At 40.0% G+C, this 27,478-nt stretch overlaps 2 protein-coding genes across 2 annotated transcripts in view; one reads left to right on the top strand and one right to left on the bottom strand.

The window, feature by feature from the left end:
* The window catches only part of LOC143294354 (uncharacterized), a 34,618-nt gene extending 31,113 nt beyond the window's left edge, over positions 1 to 3,505 (top strand). The window contains exon 5 of the mRNA XM_076605809.1: positions 2,497 to 3,505. Within this exon, the coding sequence (XP_076461924.1) occupies positions 2,497 to 2,606 (110 nt within the window). The 3' untranslated portion in view covers positions 2,607 to 3,505. The remainder of the gene's footprint in view (positions 1 to 2,496) is intronic.
* Positions 3,506 to 10,539: 7,034 nt separating this feature from the next.
* The window catches only part of LOC143294353 (uncharacterized), a 17,653-nt gene continuing 714 nt past the window's right edge, over positions 10,540 to 27,478 (bottom strand). Inside the window, exons 2-10 of the mRNA XM_076605808.1 lie at positions 25,831 to 25,983; positions 23,900 to 24,096; positions 22,649 to 22,878; positions 22,067 to 22,245; positions 17,952 to 21,103; positions 16,017 to 16,414; positions 15,595 to 15,669; positions 12,960 to 13,048; positions 10,540 to 10,800 (exon numbers count right to left, since the gene is read on the bottom strand). Coding sequence (XP_076461923.1) covers positions 10,721 to 10,800; positions 12,960 to 13,048; positions 15,595 to 15,669; positions 16,017 to 16,414; positions 17,952 to 21,103; positions 22,067 to 22,245; positions 22,649 to 22,878; positions 23,900 to 24,096; positions 25,831 to 25,972 — 4,542 coding nt within the window. The 5' untranslated portion in view covers positions 25,973 to 25,983 and the 3' untranslated portion in view covers positions 10,540 to 10,720. The remainder of the gene's footprint in view (positions 10,801 to 12,959; positions 13,049 to 15,594; positions 15,670 to 16,016; positions 16,415 to 17,951; positions 21,104 to 22,066; positions 22,246 to 22,648; positions 22,879 to 23,899; positions 24,097 to 25,830; positions 25,984 to 27,478) is intronic.

The raw sequence follows: 27,478 nt of genomic DNA, 5'->3' as shown, positions 1-27,478 counted from the left end.
AATAGGACTGTTTATTTCGATTGTTCATTGTCACTGAGAGAGCATTCGTCGGCAGTATCCACTTTTCTTCCCCACCACACGTCTGTGTGACAGATGGAGTGAACGTCCAAGCCTTGATGTGAACACTTGATGAGGGAAAGAGTTGTGGACACTGTCCATTGGTCACTGTTCGGTTTATTCAGTCTGATTTGTTAATGGTTAAAGATCTCATGGCTTTTTACAGTCATCGGGGTAGTTGTGAATTCATGTCCACTGTGTCTAGGGCTCGGCACAGGAAGGCGGGGCCCAATCCTCTCCTTCCGCCGTTTTAGCATTCCCCGAGCTGAAGTCAGGTACCCGTCTACACCTGGGGCCGCATTCAAGACAAAATTCATTTTGCCTTCAGGCAAGTTATCTTTGACATGGTTGGGACTCGCGGGTACAGTTTGCCTTGAAGGAGAAGTTATCTTCGTATTCAAGACACACGGGGTTCGCTCAGACAGCCAACCCCTCGTCTTTTTTTGAAAATCCCGACAACTCCCGCTCTCAGTTTCACTTCTCATCGCACAACAGCTCGGAACATTGTCGAGAGAGTTTGCAAAACACACGCTGTCCATAAAGCATGCCTGTTTTCCCTTTTAAAAAAAAGAATTAAAAAAAAAAAAAAAAAATGCTGCAAAAGGATCCGCCGTACTTACCTCTGCTTCGTGGACAGTCACCCTCGGCAGGTAGTGAGGGTAAATTGCCTTTGTGTTTGTGGACACGCGGGTAGACTCTTGTGTTCATGAATACTGGATATTGCTTACCCTCGGGCAGTTTGCCTTGCTTCAGGCAGATTACCCGCAGGTACACATTTACCCTCAGGCACGATGTTCTCTTGAATACAGCCCCTGGTGGAGTGAGGAAAATGGAAGGAAAGTATAGGACACAGCACCAAGCTGAAACTGGGCCTCCAGCCCTGATTCCTGGTAAACGCTGAATCAGAAGTCCAACGTCTCACCCGCAGTTCTGCCACGATGCCTCCATATGATTATTTATATGAATTACATAGTCATGATTTATTTTGTGCTGGGATGAAAACGACTCCTTCTTCTTCTGCGTTCGTGGGCTGCAACTCCCACGTTTATTCGTATGTACACGAGTGGGCTTTTACGTGTATGACCTTCAGATTGAGAGTCCAACGCTTTGACCACTCAGCTATTGCGCCCGTCGGATGAAAACGACGAAACTAAGTAAAATCAGAAAACTTGGGAAGGCGGTGTAATTTGTCCTTAAATGTGGAATATGCCAATATTCTGGTTTGATTTTTTTAATCAATGTCATGCTTTAGTTTCGTTTCGGGTGTTTTTATGCTTGTTTCACCTGACACTGTTGGACTGATGTAATTCAGTGTGTATGTATTGTAAGTGTATCTTCCACACCCCACAGGAGACAAAAGGATTAAATCTCTTGGGACTATTTAACCTTGAATCATTGCTTGTATTTGTATTCATCTTATGCCTATTAAAATTAATGTGTTCATATTTACGAGTAGTGTGTGCTGGATTCAGATACGCATAGTCCATTTTTCACTTCTAAGGCCATCTTTTTATGATGATGAAACAAGAGTTCATTGAATTTATTGCATTGGGACCTTTACAACTAATGAAATTGTTCTCTGTGCCTGTCATTTTGTTTAACTGATTGACAGCTACACCTTGGTGAAATGATGGATTCACGCTGATGCCATCCGCCCCAGCCCCGTCCCAGCCTCAGACCCCACCCCAACTACACCTCCTTGTCCCGTTCCATGGAAACAGTCTAGGTTGGTCTCACGGCCGCTGAACCCTTGCCCAAGCCCAGTGACCGAATTAACCTGTTTCACGCGCAATGCACATAGTCTGGGCAACGGGTTTAATGTGCGTAACCCATGACGTAAAACCCGGTCAACCGAGACACTGTCTTTATGCAATGGTACCGTGATGATAATCATCCAAGCTACAGTCGTTTTCCTAATATGGCCTTTTATGATTTGCTTCGCGATGAAGTGCAATGAACTGATTGATTAAACTGTGCTTGTTACTGCATCGACTTGATCAATTTGTATATATATAAATATATATATATATATATATATATATATATATATATATATATATATATATATATATATATATATATATATATATAAAGAGATTAGGTATGACATGAGTTCGAAGTGCAGTAACTACTTTTTTGTGTACTCATTGTGTTTTTGGTTTTGGCTGAACAAAAGTAAATCGGCCCAAAGGAGAAAGTCCAGAGTGGTGACCGACATCCTGACCTGTAAGTATAGTCACATCTCAGCAAGGTGACAGCTCTTCTTGGACGAACACACACGTCAGCTGCAGTTAAGGGTTAAAGACTCCAGTTCATGTGTTTTTTGTTGTTGTTTTCATCCCTTTCTTTTTAGAATCTTCTATTGTTGTTGCAGGGTGGATATGGAACTTATTTCTTTTGCAGTCTTGAAAAATAAGAAGACATTGTTTCTGTGTGCAGAGACTATGTCTGTGACGTCTGTGGGGGCTCTGTCCAACCCACCACCTTATTCTCCACCTCGATCCGCGTACAGATCCAGTCTCCATGGAGACTTGCAGAATCCACAGTGACACCAGATACCTGGCATGGCGGTGGGGGAAAACTGAACACAGTTTGTGCCAATCCAACATCCACCTGTTTGGTGGAGCAGGGAGGGGGCTGTTTGAGGAGAAGAGAGCTTTTACTGCAGTGCAGAGTGGTACCAGCTTCACAAGTCATGAGATTGGAGTGTTGCCTCAACTTCTTCCCCAACCACTTTACTGATGAGTTGAAAAGCCTAATCGAAGGCTTAGTTTGACAAATGATCTGATAACATGCCTCTCCCACCTACACCCCCTTTCCATATACACACTGTGTGGGATTTACTTATAAGTAAAGGTTCCAATAGGATTGGACGATATTAATACGAACACTCTGGCGGACTTTGATAATGCCTTGTTTCTGGATACCTGGCTGTTCAGCAAATGTTCCACCGGGGTTGAATAGTACTGTCTCTAACACTCCGCTTGTTTTGTGGGGTGAACAGCATTTTTATCTACACTTGAATCAGAATATGATGAACATAGTGGTTCCTATCAAGTATTGAAACAAATACGGGCATGCCTGTATGCAATGTTCTTTTTTTTCTAGTTCTTTCTCCCCGTGTGTGTGTGTGTGTGTGTGTGTGTGTTTGTGCGCGCGTGTGCATGTTAATGTGTGTAAGCATGAGTGCTTGTGTGTAATCTCTACATTATGTGCACATGTAAACATAATTACGGAGCGGTGGCTTGGTAGTTATGTGCCAGATTAGGAAGTGAGTGTCCACAGGTTCAAGTCCTGGATCTTCATTCCCCCTCCGTCCATTGGTCCAAGTGGTGGTCCGGGTGCTAGTGTTTTGGATGAGGCCCTGTGTGCAACATGAACTTAGCACAAGCAAAAGAACCCACAACAACAAAAGGGTTGTCCCTGGCACAATTCTATAGAAAAAACCACTGGCAGACAGAAAAAAAGATGTATGTGATTATGAGTGGTGCTGCACTGTGGCGACATGCTGTACCAAGGGACAGCAGCCTGAATTTCACATTTGTCTGTTGTGACCAAAAAGTAACAAAATACAGTATCTGCATTCTCGTTTGCTGTGTACATGCAGAAAAAAGCAGAATGAAAAGGAAAAATATCTTAACTGGAATTTTTTTCTCCTGAATTGGAGACTGTTTTGGAGAGAAATGATAAAGAAAAAAAGAATAGTTCAAGTGCATTTTGTGCAAGAGGCATAGATTGGCAATGGAACAAATCACGCAGTTTATTTGGTGTTTATCACAATAGCAGTATGAAAAAAAAGTGTAAAGTTCATGAGTGCATGCAAGAGGTAAAATGGAGCAAAACAACGAACGTTCAGTTGACTTTTAGAAAGTTTGAGAAAGAAAAAAAAAGAACAGGTATAGACTAATAGAGCAAAAATAATAATTAGGCACATATGACTTATGGCAAAAAGATGGCAATACCAAACTCACCCGCCCTCCTGCGATCAGGGCACTGTGAAAGATGTTGGGCTACATGGTCTGAACTCTTGTGTTTTGGGTTTTCCAGTTTTGTCATTTTCTTTTTTCCACTGGTATATGACGAAGAGTTGTGTTGGCAAAAAGCCCACAAGGTCCAGTTGTTCTGGGCCTTGATCATGGTTCGGTGAAGATATGTTGTTTGGTTCAAGGGGTGAGAGGAATACCACAACTGCCCAGTCCTGTTAACTGGTTTAAAGGCACAACTGCATAGGTATTTGTGGTGGACTCCATGACTATTTTGTTACAAACGGAGAGCAATCATGGCAATGTCAGGACACATTGTCTTGTGGTCAGCAGAGATCAGAATAAAAATTAATTATTCCCTTTTCCTTCTTGAAAGTCAGCATATTAACTCTTGTACTGGGTTGCATGAACAATCTTCGCAGTGCTAAGTCTGTTTAGCATTAGGAATGTTCCTTGGTCCCTGAGTCTGTACAATCAACATAGACATAACGCTGCTAAGATCACTTATGAAACGTTTGAGAATTCTCCAAATAAGGGTTAGGTGTGCAAGTCCCTCAATATTTTAATCTGAAGGGCAAGTGATGTGCATGTCCAGATGGAAGAGTATTTTGCAGTTGTTACTGAATGTGAATTGAAGCCGAGGATCCCATTCCATTGCAAGTGATAATCACATGGAATGACTTACGACTGTGATAAGTTTGTTGTTGGGTCGCCCATGTTCAATTTCTTTTGAAGTCACAGGGCAGCCTGCTGCAGCTGGTGTAATTTGTACCAACACTGATTTGTTGTTATATTTTGTCATGTTCGCTGATGTACAACTTTATGCTGGCATTTGAATGGTTGTGTTTTTAAGTTACAACCTTTTTGTTTTGTCACTAAAAAAAATGAAAGTTCTGTTAAGTATGTGTATGTTTTCATGACAAATGTCATTTCATCACCTGAAATGGAAAGCTATTGAAAATTGTGTCCATTGAAAGTGATGCAGTATCACTGTCAGGGCTCTTTGCTCCATCTCATGTGTCAATGACCATGTGTTCTGATCACAATCATTATTCCTCTGCAAGTGAAATAGAGCCAAATGAGTCTTGTTAATGGGTGTTTTGAATATAACTCTTGATTAAAATTTTTAATAGTCTTGGTGGCATTTCTGATGGCAGATTCATTATCTAAACTGTGTTCATTACATATTGTTCTTTTGCTAGATTGCAATGATTATATCATATTTCTAATGTTATCTAAAGTCTTCAATGTTGTCCATTTTTATTATTCCATGTAGTAATACAAGAAAATGATATAAAACTATGCAGAGCAAATAAAGGTTCTCAGTGGTGCAGTGTTTAGATACTTCATGCAGAAAATGATTACTAAGTACTCTCATCTTTCTCTCAGATGAACAGACTGTCAAAGAAGTCTTTTCTGAGAAAATGAGATTCCTCATCACACTCAGCACTCAAGAAGATAGTAGCCCATTGAAGACTACAAGTGAGAAGGCAACAGCTCATCTGGTAATTTTTTTCAAACTTCCACAAGCACAAAAACAAAAAACCCTTTCAGCACTTTTTTCTCATGACTGCAGCTTGGACACAAAAACCATGAACACATGCAGACTGCCTTGAAAACTGGCAACAAGCAATGATGAGGTGGAATGAATGGGTCTCCCCATGATGGGCGCAATAGCCGAGTGGTTAAAGCGTTTGTCAATCTGAGGGTCCGGGGTTCGAATCACGGTGACAGCGTCTGGTGGAGATTTTTACGATCTCCCAGGTCAACATATGTGCAGACCTGCTAGTGCCTGAACCCCCTTCGTGTGTATATGCAAGCAGAAGATCAAATACGCACGTTAAAAATCTTGTAATCCATGTCAGTGTTCGGTGGGTTATGGAAACAAGAACATACCCAGCATGCACACCCCCGAAAACGGAGTATGGCTGCCTACATGGCGGGGTAAAAACGGTCATACACGTAAAGGCCCACTCGTGTGCGTACGAGTGAACGTGGGAATTGCAGCCCACGAACACAGAAGAAGAAGAAGAAGAAGGTCTCCCCATGTCTGAACAAGTTGGAATTCGCATTTTAATTCATATATGCTCATGTGGTTTAAAAGGCTGGAGCACTGCACACACTATACATCAAACTTCTGCTTTTTCAGAAAGAATGAAGAACATTCCTTTGGAATAAAGTTTCATTGCATTACACTTCTGATGTGAGAATGTGAAGAAGTTCTGATTCAGCATTTGTAGTGACTGAATTCTACAGTGCTTCCTTAGAACTGGTAACAGCACATTTTTAACAGCTCAGACAGAAAATACTTCTCTGCAGACAGGACAATCACGTCTTTCTTCAACATCACTAAGAAGTATGAACATACTGACAGAAATGTTCTCAGTACAGAAGCATGACTGCTTGCAGCAGGACAAGGTGAAGAGGGGAACTGAAAAATTAGGTCCCTTAAAAGTAATGCTTAGGTCTAAAGTTTCCCAACACATGTACAATGCTTAGCCAAGAGAAAATGATTAAGACGACAGACGGACTGGAGCGAATGAGCCAGAGTAATAACCACTCGGCATTTCAACATTTTTCATTTTGTGCATTACGCCACTATAGTATTATGATGTGGAGTTCTGATATGCTGTTATGATGTATGTACTTTATGATTTGAGAAACAGTATCAGAATGTTACTTCATGTGGATTTTGATTTCTGTTGAAATATGTTGAACTACAGCCTGTGGTGTATGTCAACGACAAATTCAAATGACAAATAAATATTACTGCTTGAGTTTCTTTCTTTGGATTGTTTGACAACCAGCCCACAAGAAAAACAGAATAACCCAACTCCACTATAGGAAAAAATTTAAATTAAGAAAAGAAAAAAAGCTACTATATTGACAGTGATTTTCTTTTAAAAAAGTAAATAAAATAAAACAAACTATTGGAAAATGTATTATGAAAAAAAAATCATTTTGAAGAAAGTGGTCGTGTGTTGGGGGGGGGGTGTCTTGGAAAACCTGTAGCTATATGCATAGAAGTAAAATGGCAAATTATCGATTTAATTAATAATATCATGTTTTGGTCAATAATCATAGCTGTGTCGATCAAAACCATACTTTTGATTTTAATTGATTCCACTTCAAAATGTAACAACTGAAATCAAGTTTAACTTCAAGACTCTGAAAGTGAACAGCAAAAAATAGCAGTTTCATCAGACTGGAAAGCAGACACTTTTTTGTACCTCTTCCATATTTTTATGTTTCTTTTTTAGAACTTGGCAATTTATGAATGGAACTGGAAAAAGAGAGAGAGAGAGAGAGAGAGAGAGAGAGAGAGAAAATGACAGTGTGAATTATGAACATTTTTTAATTTTTTTTATTATCATTGGTTTTTATAGACCAACTGCACAGGACCACAGTGTGAATTGCATGTGCTCATGCCCACAAGCTGAGTAAGTTAAAGTATGAACATGTTTGCATGCACATGCTTCCGCACGTCATGGTGTGTGTATATGGTGGAAAACTGAATAGATGCAGTTTCAATTTTTGTCTTTCTGTGAAATTCAGTTGGTACACATACAGGCTGTATCTCCTTGCATCCAGACTAATGAAGTTCAGGTAAAAAGAAGGTGAAAACTCAACTTCAGTCCATATAAGCAGCAAGATACCAGACCACAAAAATCATACACCATGCCCTTTTTTTTTCAAAGTTAAAATCAGTTTCTTGCAGAGTAACTGAACAAATATAAAAATTTTGATGTCTGGCACTTTTCCATGGTGAGATATCTTAAAAATTCAAATGCCAAACATACTGTAGGTACAAACTGAACAAATACAGACAGTAAAGAGGTCATCCTCATTTGCACCAGAAACAAAAAAACAAGGTCTGTGTTCTGTTTCGCTTTGTTTTTCATTTTCATTAATTTCAGGTACACAAGATTAAATACCGATTCTAAAAATGCACCATTCATGCATATCTTTAGCAACAACCCACAAAGTAAAAAAAAAAAAAAAAAAAAAAAAAAAAGATACACAGACACACAGACAGTTGAAAAACAGTTACACAGACTGACATTGTGAACACACAAGCATGAGACGAAAGTATCAACAGTGCAATTTTTTTCCCAGAACTTGAGAAGCAGAAGAGAATGTACAATGTACTTTTTTTTTTCTTTTTTCAGATATGTGGCTTACCTGATAATGATTTGTTACAGTAAAACTGAAACCAACGAAAGAACTGATATTGACAAAGACATATGGACTGATGAAAATAATTATAACCTTTTGTCTACCTGTTTGATTTCAGTTTTTGAATTTCTCAATGAGGCATCGGTGCATTCAGACAAATCCATATACGCAACACTACATCTGCTAGGCAGATGCCTGACCAGCAGCATAACCCAATATGGTAAGGCCTTCAGTGCATGCATATATATTTGTGTACCCATCCGAATGGATTTCTGCTACAGAATTTCGCCAGAGGACAACACTCTCATTGCCATGGGTTCTTTTTCAGTGCAACAAATACATGCTGCACACAGGACCTCGGTTTATCATCTAGACATTCAGTCTGAATTTCCAGTGAAACTTGGGAGAAAGGGTAAGAGTGGGATTCTAACCCTGACCCTCACGGGCTCTTTGTATGGGCAGATCAACGTCTTGACACCTTTCTCCTTGTTTCATTACTTATGCTAAACATTTTTTTAGGTTATGAGACGCTTTGGATTAAGAATATATCTTCTGGATTTTTTTTCTCTGAAAACTAATTCATCACATTAAACATATAAGGCAGAAGTTCACTCTTGGCACGTTTCATTCTCCTGCTCCATAAAAAGTGCCACATGGATCGGTATCCCATTAAGCTTACATGCTATTCGGCACAACATGATCACAAATCATCAGACAAAACAAACTGTTAATCTCCAGCAAAGTCTTCCAGCAATCTGAACATGTAAACAAGCTCCATAGTCCTTTCATGCTTCATCAAGATTTTCAATACATAGTACTTTCATCACACACATTTCAGTACCTATCCATCAATAAATCTCAGTATACTGTGGTCCTGCATCATATCATTATCAATAATTTTATTTGTTCCATTGCTGCAGTATAGAACTAATGTCTTGTTCCTTTTTGTCAATTACAGAATGCATCTCCACAAAGTGCTGGGTGAATGTTTTTCAAACATCTAAAGAAAACCGAAGGGCTGAATGTTACCTTCACCAAAACTGAAAATGTTTTGTGGGAACCTTAGCTTGCATCTGCTAAAATTTGTAAATGATAAATATCCACAGCTAAGTCAGGCCTGATCAACATCTATGACTGATTTCATAAATAATAAATGCACATAAAAGTGCCACTGCCAATGACCCAGTCTGTTCAGATTCTCACTGTTTGGCAGATGAAATATATGTGCATAAAAATGCTCACTCAAGCAAGCTGAAATATGTCTTTTTAATGCTGTGAATTCACCTCTAATTCATGTGCAGCCCTGAACCTATCCACCCTTCCACTGTTAATATAAAATTTTATGACATAATCTTGATGGATTTTTTTTTTTTTTAATACTAAACATGATTAAACATTAAATGGAAAGTGAACTGTACTCTGCCAAGCAGAAAGTGAGAGAAATGGCTATGGAGCTAGTTACCCCAGAGTAACAGGCAGGAGACATGCCAATGGACAGGGGACTGAAAGCTAGTAAACAGAACACAAAACTTAAGAGTAAATTTTGGGAGAAAAAAACAGGGCGAGGAGAATAAATTCATAAAGAACAGAAAAAAGAAGCAAACTATGCAATCCGGCACCCAGAATACACACAGACATCAAAAGAAATCATCTGCATCATTTGATTTAAACTTTTCTTTTTCTTTCTTAACACTCTCAATTAGCCATTTGGTCTTTTTCTTTTCCCCTTCCCCTTCAAATTAAACATTCCCCTGTTATTGAAGTGTAGATCAAGAACATTTTATGGAAGAAAATTTGACTTGTTAAAATGACATGCTTTCTAGAATTGCACAAATTAGCCTACAAAGTATGGTTTACATTCAACAGCAAGCTGAAACCAGAAGTAACTAAGTGTCATGCAATTATCATTAGTATTGCTAAGTGCTATTGCACAGCTCTTCTCCCAAACCAAACACACATATAATGCAAAGAACAGAAATCAAGTAATCAAAGCAATATATCTATTTCAAGATATTGTCATGCATCAGTTCAACATTTGAAATCTGGACAGGGTGTACAACTTTTCTAAAAATGCATCAGTCATTCCATGGATCACTCATGTAAATGGGATCTGTGATTTTATGGACAAAGATGATTAACACACAACCATTCAAACTTGAGAGCTGCAGCAAAATACACCCCTACACCCTGAGTCCTCCCTTCACTGAAGACACTAGACAGGACTAAAATAATTCCAGCATTCAGACTAGCTGTCAGGCCATGCTGGCCAAATTTCCAGCCAGCCAGCCCCCCCCCCCCTCCCCGAGTCACGGAAACATGGACACTCAAAATAGCCAGTAAGTGGACACAGCTTTAAAAGCAGAAAGAACTGAACCATTCAGTGCTTTCTTAGTTCTCCTTTCCCAGTTCTCTCGCTGAGAAGACACACAAAGATACCCCTGCAGCAGCTCCCAGCTCCCTCCCATGCATTCATGGTGTCACTGTCTCCACAGGTCCGCTCCTCCTCACTCCGAATCCACCTCTATGATGGACATGTTGGTCAGGTCATGCAGTGCACTGCGATCCACTCTCTCCGACTTGCCGCCTGTCAGGGTTAGACAACACTGTTCACTTTCAGTTAGTTTCTATGTGGACAGTTCTCATGTGTGCAATATCAGTGCTAGCTCAACTGATCAAGCTAATGTAGTGATAATAATAATCATTATGATAATAATAATGGGTATTTATAATGCACACTAATTCCTTATCCCAGGAGCCCAGAGTGCTATCAATTAACAGCAAGGTCTCTCACAGCATCAATTCAACAGTCTGTCCATGTTCATTTCTGTCCAAGCACAAATCTAACATGCTAACTACTCCAAGTCCAAGGCTGACAAAAATTGTCATGAAAATCTTGAGGACTGTCGCCATTCAAATGGCACAATTGTCACATAGATCACCAACAAAAAGATAACAGAACCAGAGTGAGTGAGTGAGTGTGAGTGAGTGTGAGTGAGTGTGAGTGAGTGAGTGAGTGAGTGAGTGTGAGTGTGAGTGTGTGTGTGTGTGTGTGTGTGTGTGTGTGTGTGTGTGTGTGTGTGTGCGTGTGTGTGTGTGTGTGCAAGTGCGAGTGCGGGTGTGAGTGTGTGTGTGTGTGGACCATATAACTTGTTATAAGATAAATGCTCAAGCTTACATGTTCATTTGAAGACTTTTCTACCATCCCCTTCCTCAAATGTTAGTTTTGATTTAAAAACAAACTTGCATTCCATAATCAACCATATAAAATCAGCAATATTAATTGTTAATACAATCACTTTGTTCACTTATAACTTGTTTACATTCCCTCAATGAAATCTTTATGCTAATGGAAAGACATTTCTGCACTCACCACTGAAATTTCAATACTGATATCGAAAGCCAAGCATAGACAAACAGTGATGACAAGCTTTCTGGATTCTTTTTAAACCATAAAAAAAATTCTGTTGCACCTCTGCAGGGTGAAAGCTGGAAATGATTTAACATCTCTTCCTGCATTTCAAAATCCCGGCACAGTCACCAGTATTTTCTCCCCTTCCAGTAGACCTTGAGTGGTGGTCTGGACGCTAGTCATTCAGATGAGACGATAAACCGAGGTCCTGTGTGCAGCCTGCAATTAGCGCACATAAAAGAACCCACGGCAACAAAACGATTGTCCCAGGCAAAATTCTGTAGAAAAATCCAATTAGATAGGAAAACAAATAAAAACAAGAGAGGCAAGGCCTTCAAGACTCACTTGATACACTGAAAAAAAAATCCAAGCTTGTTATGTATTGTGAGTAATTTCAAAATGTAATGTTTAAGATGAGAAAGATCAGTTTAAAGCGAATTAAGTCCCCTAGCATTAATTACAAAGTAATTTCCCTTTTTTACTATCTGCACCAAAACGTTTGCAAAATAAATAAAACTTCCATGCTGAGCAAAAGAAATTCCTGTTTGAACAAAAAATGATAATAATGACTGCTTTTGTTGTTGGGTCAGAATATCAGATCAAAGTGCCAAGTTTAGAGAATACAAAAAATATAACAGTAAATGCAGTTTGCATATAATTAGGCTTCATTTTTTATTTTTTTTGTGCCCATCCCAGAGGTGCAATATTGTTTTAACTCTCTCCATACGAACGGCGAAAGAGACGACGTCAACAGCGTTTCATCCCAATTACCATCAACAAAATATTGCAAGCGGAACGCTCTTATACTGAAGAGGTGAATGTTGACAAATAATACCACAGTTCTGACAACGGAAGCTAAAGGTTGGGTCATTCAGACACCCACTGGTCATCCGAGGGGTCTGTGTAGAGGAGAAGAGAGGACTGGTCGTACTGAGTGAGTTAAACAAGATGACTGGAAAGAACTGAATTTTTCCTATTTTTTATGCCTAATTTGGTGTCAACTGACAAAGTATTTGCAGAGAAAATGTCAATGTTAAAGTTTACCACGGACACACAGACACACACACACACAGACAACCGAACACCGGGTTAAAACATAGACTCACTTTGTTTACACAAGTGAGTCAAAAAACTGCAGGCAGGAAAAAAAAAAAAAAGTTGGCACTCTCAGTGTAACAACGCGCTCTCCCTGGGGAGAGCTGCCCGAATTTCACACAGAGAAATCTGTTGTGAAAAAAAAAAGCAATACAAATACATCAGTTACAAATGAACAGTTCTAACTCAATTATTTAATTTCTTAGTTGTTCACAAAATAACTGAAAATGTCAACTTACTTTTACGTTGTGTTTTGGGAGATTTGTAGATATGTGTCATATGATCCTTGTGAAGGAAAGTAGTGTGAGGATCTCCACGACGCAGTTTTCTGCAATCACAAGCACAAGTATGAATAATGATAATAATAAAGGGACATTTGGTACACCCAATGTAATGATTCAAAAGCCCTGGGCATTTACAATGAAAAATACAATGACGCATGCAAAGTAAAAACACACAAATACACCCACACGTACAAATCATCCCACTCCAACTCAACACACAAACCCACACCCACTCCACACACATGCACTAAAGCACATCCCTGCCATTTAAAAATAGTAAAAATAATAGAAGTCAACAAAAAAAAAAACTTTATTAAAACATAAAAGTGAAGACAAGGACTGAAGGAGTTATTTACTGATGTGAATGGCAGGAAATAAATGAGTTTTCAAAGAGGTTTCGAAAGAAGGGCAAGAAACAGCATGAGAGACAGGAAACAGGAGTGAGTTCCATGCGGAAAAAGCCTAGAAAGAGAAGTGCGTTTTCCATGATTTGGTTCTGTAGGAAGGAATTTTTAAGAGACGGTGCTGGCGAGATGAAGAGTAGTAATGCAGAAGCTCTGAAAAGTGAGGAGACATGTCAATCATAAATTGTAGCATAGGAGAGAGTTTGTAGTCTTTTTTATCAATAGGTAACCAGTGGAGGGACTGAAGGAGAGGAGTATTATGAGCAGAGTTGGGAGAATGGAAGATAAGCCATGCAGCATGGTTTTGGACTCCGAAGTCTTGATAGCAAGTAGCTGTAGTAGAATTACAGTAGTCAAGCCAAGACAGGACCAAGGAACAGACAAGGGTTTTTGTTGCATCATGAGACAGAAAGTGCCAAATAGAACTCATTCTACGTAACTCAAGGCAACAGATTTGACAGATTGAAGAAATCTGCCATCCAAAAGGTAAATAACACAAGTTCAAAGTCCTGATGAGCAGTTGCTACAACAGCAATACAAGAGACCAAGCCTTGAAAAGTCATGGGCAGAAAGTGAGCATAGTGTGCACGTTTGACATGTTGCAAACTCAGCTGCTTTAAAGTTTCAGAATAACTAGTTGCCCAAAATGTGGTTAACGTTTAAAATGAAATACATTTTGACATATTCACAAACAAGCCTTCAAGGCTGACATGATTCCTGTCAATTTGAAAAGATTAAAAATTGAAAATGAAAACACGTGGGGATGGGAGGAGGTTAAGGGGGATGGAGGTGAAGGTGTTTGTTGGCAGTTCCCTAGGCTGCCTATATGACGAGATAACACGTCATTGCAAGCATGTTCTTTGCTGCCACAATGAGGAGATAACTCATCATCGAAATATTCTGACTTTTCCCTGGTTTGCATTCAGTTCGTTGACAAAAATGCTGGTAGCTTTAGCTTGGGGAATCTTTCTAGATTCTATTCATGGCTAGAAACACCATCAACGTCATGAGGTAGTCCTTTATTTGAATGTTTTGGTTGGGTTACTGGCCGCAGTGTTTGCCTGGCTCTTCTACTCACTCGCTCAACAAAATGTCAGACTGACACCGTGCTCAAGACAAGCCATCGTGGCGAACTAAATCAACCAAGATTGCTTTCTTTAGCTGATGCTCAGAAAGATTTCAAGCATAAATTTGAAGAAGACAGTGATGAACATTTATAGGACGATTTGACAGAAAATAAAGGGAGCAATCATGAGAGTGGACAAGATACAACTATCAGTGAGTGATGCCAGCTGTACAGCTTAGCAGACGACAGACAGTGACTGAATTATTAGCAGGACACAGTGTGAGCGATTTTCTTGGCACTCAGCCAACGCGGTCTGATGAGCACAGGATAAAGTGACCGTGTGAGAGGGGTGAAGAGGAGGGGGGTGGAGACTGAGGGGGCGTGGTCTCACATCCATATTATCACTTGGAGAAGTCACAATGCATTGTGTATCTATCTCCTTTTCAATTTATTTTTAATTGTGGTTGTTCTAGTATGATTTTGTGTGTGCAGATATCCATTTGTCCAGAAAAAAATATATTAGTGCAAATCACCTGACTAATGTTTGTAATAAACAGTTGAAAATGTGACAAAAAAACAAAACACTGATTTCAAAACAACAGCATGTCACTAAAAATAAATAAAATGGGAAAACATCATGTGTTTTGTATTCTCTATCCATTTACCTTTCAGAAAATATATACTTTTATGGGTCTTTCTCGAATAACAAGAGCACAGAATTTTTTGAAAATTTATACCCGTTTTTTTTGTGAAAAAAACCTGGTAAATAGATTTCACTTAAATCTTATTTTCCTGGCAGCGAAAGGGTTAAATCCAAATCATATTTTTGTTCACCATCTGAAAAGAGTTTGTAGATCCAAAAGATGTGTGCTTGAAACAGAACAATTCCATCTAAAGCAGCCCACACTGATCAGCTTTTCATTGTTTTACAATCATAATGTCATAACTGAGTATAGAATTATGCAGCCTGCAAGCACCAAACTTGAGAGAATCACCTGCAAAGTGATGTCAGTTGTCATAATTTTAATAGGAAGAAGAATACATACAAATCACACTGCAAATGTAGAAATATAAACACAAAAAGAAATTGCAATACTGATAGCACAGGACAGAAACTTACGAACTCAAGGAGGGTTCCTTGTAACAAACAGATGCTGCTGCCCTTCGGCCCACCCGTTTTCCATCTGACTGTGAGCTGCAAGGTATATAACACTTTCCTCAATTCCTGTCAGCCTAAATAATCATTAACTATGACTTAAACAACACTGTCCAAATAAAACACAATCATGATAACTGTTACTATCTAAATTTAAAATAATCAAGATTTCACACATCCACTCACTAGCTGGCTCAAATCTCTTGAATTAACAGAAAATTACAAAACAAAAAGCATTCTCACATCAACTTTTTGTACAGGCTTTTGATGTGTTTCATTACAGGCACTGGTAGTCAAAACAATACAGCACACCTCTGTTCCAAGCTATTGGTGAAGTGAGAAAAAACCTCTGCAAACTAAGCTGAATTAGCAAGGAGTACACATACTTTTCATCCATCTCTTCAAGGCGACCCTGAGAACTTCGATGATCCGGAAGCTGTGGAGACAAGGCAGCTGAAGATGCAGGAGATGTGGCTGCTTTTGGCACAGGACTGCCAGGCTGCAGCCTGCTGGCTTCCTTCTTGCTCTTGGGACTCCCCGGCTGCGACCTGCCTTTCTTGGAGCGAGGTGCTGTTTTCTTGCTGTTGGCTAGCTGCTCAGTGTCTGTGTTGGGCAGTGACTTGGCCGACAGTTTCTTGCTGCCAGGAACTGCTGCAGTGCTGTGGGTGGGCAGGACCAGGGGACGCGACTTCTTGGCAGCAAAAGCACTTGTGGTCGAGTCCCCAGAGTTATCCAGCTCTTTCAGTTTTCTCTTCATGTCTTCAAACTCCAGCTGATATTTGGTCTGAAAAATCACACTTGTCAAATTGCCATGCTTTTTTTTCCCCCCCCCCCAAAGAATATTAGTATCAGATTATTTCAATTAAATTTTAAATGTTAGTGGCAGTACTGCTTGTGTAAACTAAAAGCAATATAGAATACTATGTCAGTGTGTGTATGAACTCAAAATGTCTTTGCATATTGTATTTTTCAAAATTTAATACTTTTGAAGTGAGAATACTACTACAGTACAAATAAGATTCAATAACACAATGCAGAAGTGCCAACTCTAATATCCATTATTAATCAACTTATTCCTAATAAAGTATCACTTATTGTATGGCAGTTGTTTTGTTTAACCCATCTCTGTATTTTTCAGCCACACAGCAAAATTTGTTGTCTGTTTGGTAACCATTGCACTCAGAGATGCCAACCCCTGTCAAGTGTTTGAAGGAACAATCAGGTAATTTGGTAGGAACATTTTGAATTTGGTACGAACAAAATTTGGGGATTTAGGATATTTTTTAGTATATGTTTGCCGAAACTTCTGTTCCCGCCACTTCTTCTTTACAGCTGACACATCTATGGCACTGTGTCACTTCCCTGGTCTTTGTTCATCTTGTTTCTCACAATTGGTATCCATGGTTGACTTCCATGTTTTGAGCCACTTGTTCCTACCTTGTGCTCTATAGCTTAAACCACCGGGCACAGATGCTGTTTGACCGAGACACAACTTGATTTAGCCACATTCTCTATTGTTCGGGCAAACAATTAAGCTGATTGGTCCACTCAATGCTGTGTCAATATAAACATGCATGCGATTAGCTCAGCATCATCACGAGAGACCAAGGTAAGTAGTGACTGCCCTGGCCTCATGATTGATAGGTTCAGAGTGTCTGGGTAATGTTACAACAGGAAAGAATGTGACCATGCTATGTAGTAAAAAATGAACTCAGAGCAATTTTGACGTTGGCGTAACGGAACAAACTGCGATTGAGCATAATAAAATATATTAAAATCATAACAGTGTACTTTAAGTTAACTTGAATTTGAAAACTAAGATATGTAACTTTTAGTATTATAAGCAAAGTAGAGCCTAAGCATACACTGATACATATTAACAGAATTACCCATTATGATGAAGTTGTGTAAGAATCAGGGATCTTTAGATAGACTGATCTATGAATATATACATATATATATTCAAAGTGTTACTTTGTGTGTTACAAAAAGAAAGAGAATTTATAAACAACAGTGATATTTCTGTTCAGGCAAGTGCATGTTTATTGTTTTACAAAATTTTAATATAATTTTTTTAACCTGCTTTAACAAGTTTGAAACTGAACATGTTCTCAAATCTTGAAAATGATGAAGTTAAAAATATTTGTTTTCACATGAACATCTTTTATCATGTACATAACATTATTACGTGTTTCAAACTTCAGTCATCAAATATACAGTACTGATCTGCCAAAATACAAAGACTGTCAATCAGTCTGAACAGGACTGCTTTTATTACTCATGAGCTTGTCAGAAATACATTAAAATGCTGAAGCACTCACCTTTTCAATTTTTTCTGCTGGTTTGGTTTCAGGCAGTTTACTGACAGGTTTTCCCTTGGGTTTACTCGTGGCTGGTGAGTCTTGAGACTTGTCTTCTTCCTCCCCTTTGTGGAACACTGCAATTGGGAGGCTGGATTTCCTCTTCTTTGTCACTGCTGCACTGTTGGTACCATTGCTGGAATCCATTCCTAGCTTCTCTGGCACTTTATCTTTGGCATTTTCAGTCATCTCAGTGGACTTTTCCCCTGCTTTTTCTGAGCCATGAAAGCTTTTCTTATCTTTGCGTAGCTTTTTGGTGGGGCTAACATTTCGTTCAGACTCGCACTGTCCAGTTGTCATTTTTCTTTTGTCTGCTGTTCCATCCTGAAGTTTTGATGAGCTTGACTCTGGTGGACAGGATGTAGTAATGTCACTTTCCTGGGGGCCTTCAGAAGAATCTTTCAATTTTTGTTCGTTTGTTTCTTCCTGATTAGAAAGTCCAGCAGTACTCTTACTTCTTGCTGGACGCTTTTCTTGCCTTGCCAACACAGACACTGGCTGAGAATCTGGAACCATCTTGTCAACATTGGCTGAGAAGCCAAAGGGATCATTAGACATGTGTGCCTCATTGTACAGTTTCTTGGAAATGCTTTTACTCCTCTGTCTCCGGTCTGTGATCATTTTCAGAGTCTCTCCATCTGATTGGTCAGATTCCACAGAGCCCAACTCTTTCTCACTGTTCTGTTTTCCTGCCTTCATATCCTGCAGACCCTCAGCCTTTTCACTGGATGTCGAATTGAGCTCTTGCCTACTGTCCTGATGTGTAGCTTTTGTATCAGCCTGTGTTTCGTTGTCCTGTAAACTGGACTTATCTTCTTGCACTCTCCGTCTGCTCCTACTCCTCCCTCGGAGCTGTGCAGGTTTTTCCTGTGCTGTGTCACTTGCTGTGGGATGGTCGTCAGCTTGTCTCCGACGACTCCTTCCCCTGGGCTGGGCTTTGACAGATGGTCTGTAGTCTTCATCATCATCATCTTTTTTCACTCTGCTTCGACTTCTGCCCCCACCAGTGCTTTTCTCATTGGGACTAGATACAGAAGAAGAAACACTGTCCAACACAGCGTCTTCCTCAGTGTATCTTGTGTGCACCCTGCTCCTACTCCTTGCACTTCGTCGTGGCTTTTCCAAGGCATTTTCATCAGCCACCTCAGCTGTTGCTCCTGATTTTCTTCTGTTACTAGCGTCTGATTCTGAGTTTTCTGAATTAGAAACATCTACTTTATTTGATTCATCATCTGCCGTTTCTGATATTTTTCTTCTACGACTTCTGGATCGACTGGGACGACTGGCTGTGGCAGGTTGGACATTTTCACCATCTTTTTCCTCTCTGCGTGATCTGCTCCGACTCCTGCTCTGTCTGCCTGACTCATTGTTCCTGGTTGAACTCCCCCCTCTAGAACGAGGCCGAGACTCTGTCTCACTGGAGTCATCTTTCAAAGGCACTAAATAAGCTGGTGCATCACCCAGAAGTACTGACGGCGCAGTTTTCTTTTTACCCATTGATCCTGCCGCTTCTCTTTCTTCACCACTGGTATTGTCAATAACTTTAAGTTTTTCACGAATGCTTGCAAGAGACGAAACAATGCCAGGAACTGTGTCATTCAGAGACAAATCAAAGACAGACCCATGTTGCTGGCCAGATTTTGCTTCAGCCGCTGATGGGCGCGGAGTTTTGTCGTGGAAGTCAAAGACACACTCTGGTTCTTTCTGAGGCAAATTCCTGGCCATCTCCTCCACCTGCTTCTTGGATTTGGAGCGTGCCTTGGTCTGCAGTTTGGCCGGGATGGCCTTCCTGGACCCATCGTCCTCCTTCCTGGAGGCGGCAAACACCATCTGACCTGGTTTGTTGACACGCAGGGCCACTGCCAGCTTTTTGTCTGACCCTCCTTTCTCACTGTCGCCATCTTCCCCCTCTTTTTCTGCAATCTCTTTTTTGCTGGATACAGTTTTCTGTCCTGGTTTGCTGGAGCCTGTCTTCTGGCTGTCTTCCTTACGTGTTGCCCCCTTCCTTCGACTTCTCTGTTGGGATTTGGTCTCATCTTTTCGTCCATGTGTTGTTTCTGCGGTGACATTTTCTTCAACTACAGCAACCAGGTTCTGTGACTGAGGCAACACCTCAGTAAATTCCATATCGGTATCAAAATACACAGTCTGATCTTCAGACTGGGGCTCAAAACTACCTCCTGAAGACCTCCTTGGGGACTTGTGAACATTGGCAGGGATGTCAGTGGACTTGCTAGACTTTTCAGTTGCAGTAAGATCATCTATCACAAGGAAAGAGGCCAATTTGCTGCTGTTTCTGTTTGATTCTCTGATGTGAGCCATGAACTGATCCAAAGAACTCTCAGGTTCCAGAGGTGCCTGGGATTGTTTGGCAGCATCCACACAGCCCTCATCGGATCCTGTTGCTTTCTTGTAAGCCAGATTGAGTGCACACGGATTTAAGATGAAAAGTTCTGTTTCTTTCTTTGATGGGGTAATGACACGATTTGCTTTGACTGCAGATCCCTTAGCGTGTTTTGTTGTAGCCAATTCTGTCTTCTTTCCAGCAGATTTCCTCTTCTCTCTGCTGCTGGTGTCAGACGATGAACCTGCACTTTCAACTGTCTGTTTACTTTGATTGCTGGTTTCTTCCCTGGGGGACTTGGCAGGCAAGTTGTTATCTTGAACATCCTTGGGGATGTTTGGTTCACTGTAGTCTATTGTGTCTGGCTCAAACACTTCTCTTGCCTGTTCATCTTTCATGGGGGAGCCAGAGACTAGATCGGGCATTGGAATACTGGATATGTCCTCTATGCTGCCTGTACTGAATGTGTCTGTGTCTTTTTCCACATCTTTGCTCACAACAAATGTCTCTCTGCGAGGACAAGGAGGGGACTTTGAGGCAGAACTCTTTCCAGCAGCATTTCGATTGGCTGCTTTTTCAACCTGCTGACGAGAACCAGATCTTTTCATTTTTAATCCAAACTTTGGAGAACCAGCATCTTTCTCACTACAGGAGTTCTTTGAACTGCCTCCATTACGCACTCGTTGAGGCAGTTTGGTGAGAGCAGACAGTTTCTTAGAGCCATTTTTGCTGTCAAGTTCAGATCTGCTGGCATCAGGATCTTCTGGAACTGCAACACACAGGCAAATCTGTAATCAGATAATCTTATGGGGCCGAAGGAGCTCTGGGTTTCTTTCTCTGTACCTATATGCCCTTGATCTGCAGCATGGCAGTTTTTACACCCAAAAAGAAAGACCAGATATACATTCTTTTTCCAACCCTTGTTTTATCTATTCTTAAGCTCCCATCTCCTCTTTCATCTAACCAGATTCATCTCCAACCAATGAATCTTTTTTACCTGCAAACTAAGTTGCTTGTATCTTATAAAAGATTTTTTTTTTAAATTAAATTTTAAAAACTGAAAAATGTACTCATTTCATCTTATAAAATTAAGAGAACCTGTCAACAGGATCAATTAAAAGACACAACTGTCTTTGTCATTGTGAAATGATTCTCTGGACCTCAAATGATATGGTTTACAGTATAAATGCAAACATATCCCAATGAAATCACCCTGGTTGTGATTTGCAACAGGTGCCCAGGATGGGAAAAAGTCCTGCATGGAAGAAGGAGCATCCCCAAAGTGGTCAGTGAGTGTGTGTCTGTGCTTACAGTATAGTGTCCTGAGTGTGCACAAATCTTCATCATTTCAGAAAATCAGAAAAATCTTATTCCTGTTTTCTGTTATCATGACAGTAAGCATGAGACTGTTTAGTATTTTTAACATTCAGATTTCTCTTGCCCCTTGCAATTCAAGTCACAAACTCCTGCATTTCAACTGTGAATACAAGGATATTTTCTTTTGCCTTCCATCTCTTTTTTATCTTCAGCACTACATCTACTGATCTACCTGGTATGCTTTTCTCTCGTTATTGAACCATTCTCTCAAAGATGAATGAAAAATAAGGAAAAGATAAAACATACATGTTTATGCATACACACACACATCAGGATTTGAACTGGGTCAGAACAAAACTATCAAGACTGGATGGTAGCAAAGAACAAGTTTATGTGTGTGACTGTTCATCCTGACCTGCAGTCATGTGAGTGTTTGGAGGGGCGGGGCCTTCATCTGGATCCACCAATACCGACTGCTCCATGATTATGGACATGTCCGGCATCATCTTGCCCAAACTGTTCTGGTTACTGCTGTCTCCATACATCTCTCCTTCCCACTGATCAACATCATCCAGTGGAACCACGTCTGCCTCACTGCAAACACCACAGCATGTGTCTCAGTCACATGTGTCAGGTAGAACGTAAGGGTCTCTAAATGTGTACACTTGTTATTGTGTGCTCTCTGTGTGCTGTGTGTGTGCTGTGTGTGCCAGCATGCATGTCACTGTGTCACTCATGCTTCCATCCATACTTCTCATAATTTACTGAATAATTAATTCTGAAAGTATCAAATGAGATTAACTAAGAAATATTACTGTTAAGTTTTTGAGTCATGATGAAAAAACACCATGAAGATAAACAAACAACAGTGCAAGCTTATCACTGATGATCAGTAAATGTAGTAGGTGTAACAGCTCACACAAGGCCTTGATATGTTTTGCTGACACAAGTATCTGAACACAGTAACTCATGCCAAACAAGAGCAAACAGTGATTACCACTCTCTGGTCATTCCATTTAACTCAGAGGCTGGCAAAGGCCCAGATGTGTTAGGTTCCTCTGGCTCAGTGACCTTGAACTCCTCCATAGATTGTGGACGAGAGGAAGAGGCCTGGGAAGTTCGTGGTGACACCAGACACAGATCCATTCCATCATTGATACAGTTGCCCACATTCAGCAAGTGACGACTTATGTTGTTCAACACTGCCTTCAGGCCTTGAAGTCTCTCCTGCAACAGGAGACACAAACACTTTAGTACATAAAATTACAAACATGAGAGGCAAAGCCTTCATCAGTCCATGACTCAGAAATTATTCCTGTTGAAATTGCCACACAAAAACAAAAATATGAAACCATATACAAAGTTTTGTTGTGATATCTACATTTCTGGGGTGTCGCATTATCATTTAGTAGCGTTATAGAACTGTTATGAAATAACTGTGTGATAATAAATATGCCAGAATATATACTACAATCATTAATATTGCGTTCACATTCAAAGATCACAGATAAAAGTGTTTTTTTTAATCAAATATAAGGTACCACAATCTATGTGAGTTGATGCTGTTTTAGTGCGTAAATAATGGGTTTGTTTTCATGTTTTTCATATAAAGCTGAAGCTCAGTCTTCATTGTACACCATGCTAATGAAATGAAAATAGTGGCAATAGGGAGGGGTTTACAGACCCACTTTCGTCTGATTTTCATGTAGATTCCCCGGTAATTTTTAGTGAGAACCGCAACCATCTCCATTTCCTGGGGGGTTTTCCCAATCACCGAAAGGCTAAAATTTTGTTGTGGAAATGTTTTCATTGCTGTCTTGAAAGGATTTTGAACAATTTTTGGTAGGGCTTACACTGCAGGGTGACTATTTTTTGCATGTTTACAAGATATATTTGGTTTTATAATTACACACATTAGTTAATGCTTAGAGCTTGGTCTCTGACGGAGGGTAGGCGCTGTATAAGTATCCATATCAATCAATTAATCAATTTGCTTTTTTATTCTATGTTTACTTTGAGTTTGAGAGTGAGTTTCTTGTCACATCTCTGCCATTACGTATTCAAACTGATCCATTAATAAACTCTGCCGCAACATGCTAAAAAAGGCAGTGCAAACTCAGAAAAGTGAGTTACGGTGGTGGGCTGCCCATGACATCATATGACCTACTTCCTGCTCTGCAAGCGACGAAAGGTCCCCCATGAAAACAGGCCTGCAAACTCTCCCTATTACCAGTACTTTGACACTCACCTCATAACTGACTTGGTCCGGGGCACTACAAACCTGGTTCTCCAGGCGCAACAGCTTCATGGTCAGCTCCTGGTTCTCCACCTTCAGGCGCCCATTCTCGTTGAGGGCCCAGCGAAGCTCTTGCTTCACATGCTGCAGGGACTGGGCCAGTGCCTTGTTGTTGGCTTTCAATGTCTGACTGGCCCGTGACGTGTTCACTGCCCATCGTGCAACAAAACCAGCTTAGGGAAACCCATCACAGTCTGTTGCTAAGGCATTCCAAGCTGAAGCTGGTTCACACATATACCTAAGCTATACATGATTTTGTACTGGGATTGCCAAAGGTTTGATAATAATAATAATAATAATAATAATGGATACTAAAATAGCACACTATCCAGAAATCTGCTCTAGGTGCTTTACAAAAACGCTTTGTTAACATAAAACATTACATCTATGTTACATACACACACCAAAATGTGACTACACACACACACACACACACACACACACACACACACTGCATACATACATTTTAACATACATGTGTATCTAACAGCTATCCTAACACATACACACACATAGGCAGGCACAAACTTACATAAACGCACACACACACAATACACATTCACATACATGGATGTAGTTAGGTACACACACATATGTATACACACATAGTCAAGCACAGCTAACGCAAAGGAAGTGGATCTGCCACAATTGAACTTACTGCTGAGAGAAAAAGTGAGTTTTGAGATGAGATTTAAAAGATGCGAGGGAATCAGAATGACGGAGGTTGTCAGGGAGCTTGTTCCACGTCTTTGGCGATTGAAAAGAAAACGATCTGTGTCCATAGGTCTTACTTCTGACGTGAGGTATCCTGAGAAGTCGAGTATCAGAGGAAGAACGGAGCTGGCGAGACGGGGTATAGATATGGATGAGTTCAGAAAGATACTTGGGGCCAGATCCGTTGACTGCAGAAAGGGTCAGAGTGGATAGCTTATAGTCTATTCGATCAGAAACAGGCAACCAGTGGAGAGACTGAAGGAGCGGAGAAACATGGTCAAATTTAGAAGCTCTGCAAATGAGTCTGGCAGTGTTATTCTGAATTTGTTGGAGTCTGTCTAACAGATATTTGGAAAGGCCGGCCAAAAGAGAGTTGCAGTAATCCAATCTTGAGAGAACCAGAGAGCATACAAGTGTCTTGGTTGCATCGGTTGAGAGATAGTTGCGGACAGAGCTGATTCTACGCAGTTCCAAATAGGCAACTTTACAGATATTCGAAATGTGCTGTTGGAAGGAAAGAGACTGGTCTTGGATTTCACCAAGACTGCGAACAGGAGAAAGTGAAACAGATGTGCTATTGATCAGAACAGAGTCAGGAAAAGAAGGATGTTGACGAAACTTCTTTGGACAGGTTATCATAAATTCAGTCTTATCATCATTTAGTTGCAGCTTGTTGAATTGGATGGCTCAGGCTGTGAAAGGATTTAGTTTAGGTATTTATTATTCATCATTATTCATTATTCAACATAAAAAGGGGGGAAAGGATGGATATGAGACAGCACACAAGACTGAAAGAAAGACACATGCAGACAAACTGTCAGAAAAGAAGAGCAGGAGCATGTTATCAATTATCAATACATTCTTTACTCATATAATATATATATGTCATTATGTGTGTGTGTGTGTGTGTGTGTGTGTGTGTGTGTGTGTGTGTGTGTGTGTGTGTGAACAAGATGGAATGGAATAAAAATACACAATAAACAGAAATAAACATAATATAGCACATATCAATTATCATATGTCTACATTAGTACATTACAACCAATACCAGTCATATCCAATATATGATAACATTAATAATTAAAATGAATCATCAACACAGATAATAATAACATAGCAGAATTCATTACTTTTAGTTTTACTCCATTTTTTCCCATGAAAATACTTACAACTTGCATTCAAAGCTGCCTTGACCTTCTTGTAATATACCACACTGGCAGAATTGTTCAAATTTACTTTTGATTTCTTTTTCTTCTGCACAACTCTCTTCAGCTTCCGCCTTTGTCCTTTTTCTTTTGGTTCTGCCTCCATGTTTGTTTGCACTGCAACAGTAATTAGGCATGTAATAATATTGAGCATTCAATAATACAAACATTCTGTTTTGTTTCTAATATAAACCCCCGAAAATGGAGTATGGCTGCCAACATGGTGGGGTAAAAATGGTCATACACATAAAAGCCCACTCGTCTACATGTATACGAGGGAACGTGGGACTTGCAGCCCATGAACGAAGAAGAAGTTTCGAATACTAACAATAATGGTTATACACTGGACCTTGGATTTTCGTCTGATCCGAATGACTAGATCGTAGATGCTCTGTTTGATTCTCCAATCAAACTTGGGAGAAAGGGTGAGACCAGGATTTGAGCCCAGACCATCTGAGATATTGTGTTGGCAGATAAAGCATGTTAACCATTTTGCCCCCTTCCTCCTTAAACAGTAATGAGCCACAAGTTGAAAAAAAGACATGCAAAGTCCAGGTGATCGTTCACTATTCACATCACCCACCATGAGAAAGGGAACCCTTGTCAACTGTTTTTTCAATGGGTAAAATGTTTTCTATATATATTCAATAATAAAAAGCTTTGTGCGGGTGGTGGGGGTGTATGTGTGCATGTGGGGGTGTAGAGGGGGGGGTGCAGTGAGGGTGCGGGGAGGGGGAGGGGGGCAGGAGTATATATTATTAGCAGGTTCGAACCAAGCACATTTGGTTCTTCTTCTAGAATAAACTTGTGTACACTTACAGCGCTAAAGTGTGCCTACTACTGACACTCAAAAATTGATACTTAAAGTAAACGTATGTTGTTTTGTTGTGTGATAAATTGATTATAGTATCCCAGGTGATAACTCCATTTGAATCATGTTATTCTGGTATATCTTGATTTATGATTATTTACAAAATTCTTCAAAGTCTGCACTAAAAGAAATGTTGCCATCACCTCAAGCACACCGCAACATGTAGCCATTTTCTCTAGATCCGCGTGTTTGACAGGCTTACAGAAACTACAACACTGTCCATTCAATTTCTCTTTCATGTTCATTCTAGTTAATTCAGTACCCACTTTAAAATATTTATATGCAGTAAATACATTGATGGTGTCATAAGTGTCACTGTAACTAGTGTAAGTGTTCTCACTTCTGTCCAGAATTTGTATAAATTTCTTTTCTTCTAACTGCCAACAAGAAAAATAAGGTCAGACCATCTTCAAACCAAAACATAAGTTGTGATTTTTTGGATCTGGATCCTAAACGAAATAAACCATTGATAATCTGGAAATACAACTTTATTCCAGAAGATGTACAACCAATTATTGGTATGACTGACTGTGAAGATATTGTTTTCCTTAAGTAATATTTTATCCAATTACAAATTTGGTATTGGTAGGCAAAGTATTTCAAGAGAAAATGACAATGTTAAAACTAAAACCACACACACAGACACACAGACACACTGACAGACAGACAGACATGCATGCACGCACGCACGCACGCACACACGCGCGCACACACACACACACACACACACACACACACACA

This window comes from Babylonia areolata, chromosome 19 (genome assembly GCF_041734735.1).
Source record: "Babylonia areolata isolate BAREFJ2019XMU chromosome 19, ASM4173473v1, whole genome shotgun sequence".
Classification (NCBI taxonomy): Eukaryota; Metazoa; Mollusca; class Gastropoda; order Neogastropoda; family Buccinidae; genus Babylonia; species Babylonia areolata.
Note: the sequence above shows the minus strand (reverse complement) of the source record. Positions and strands in the feature narration are given on the sequence as shown.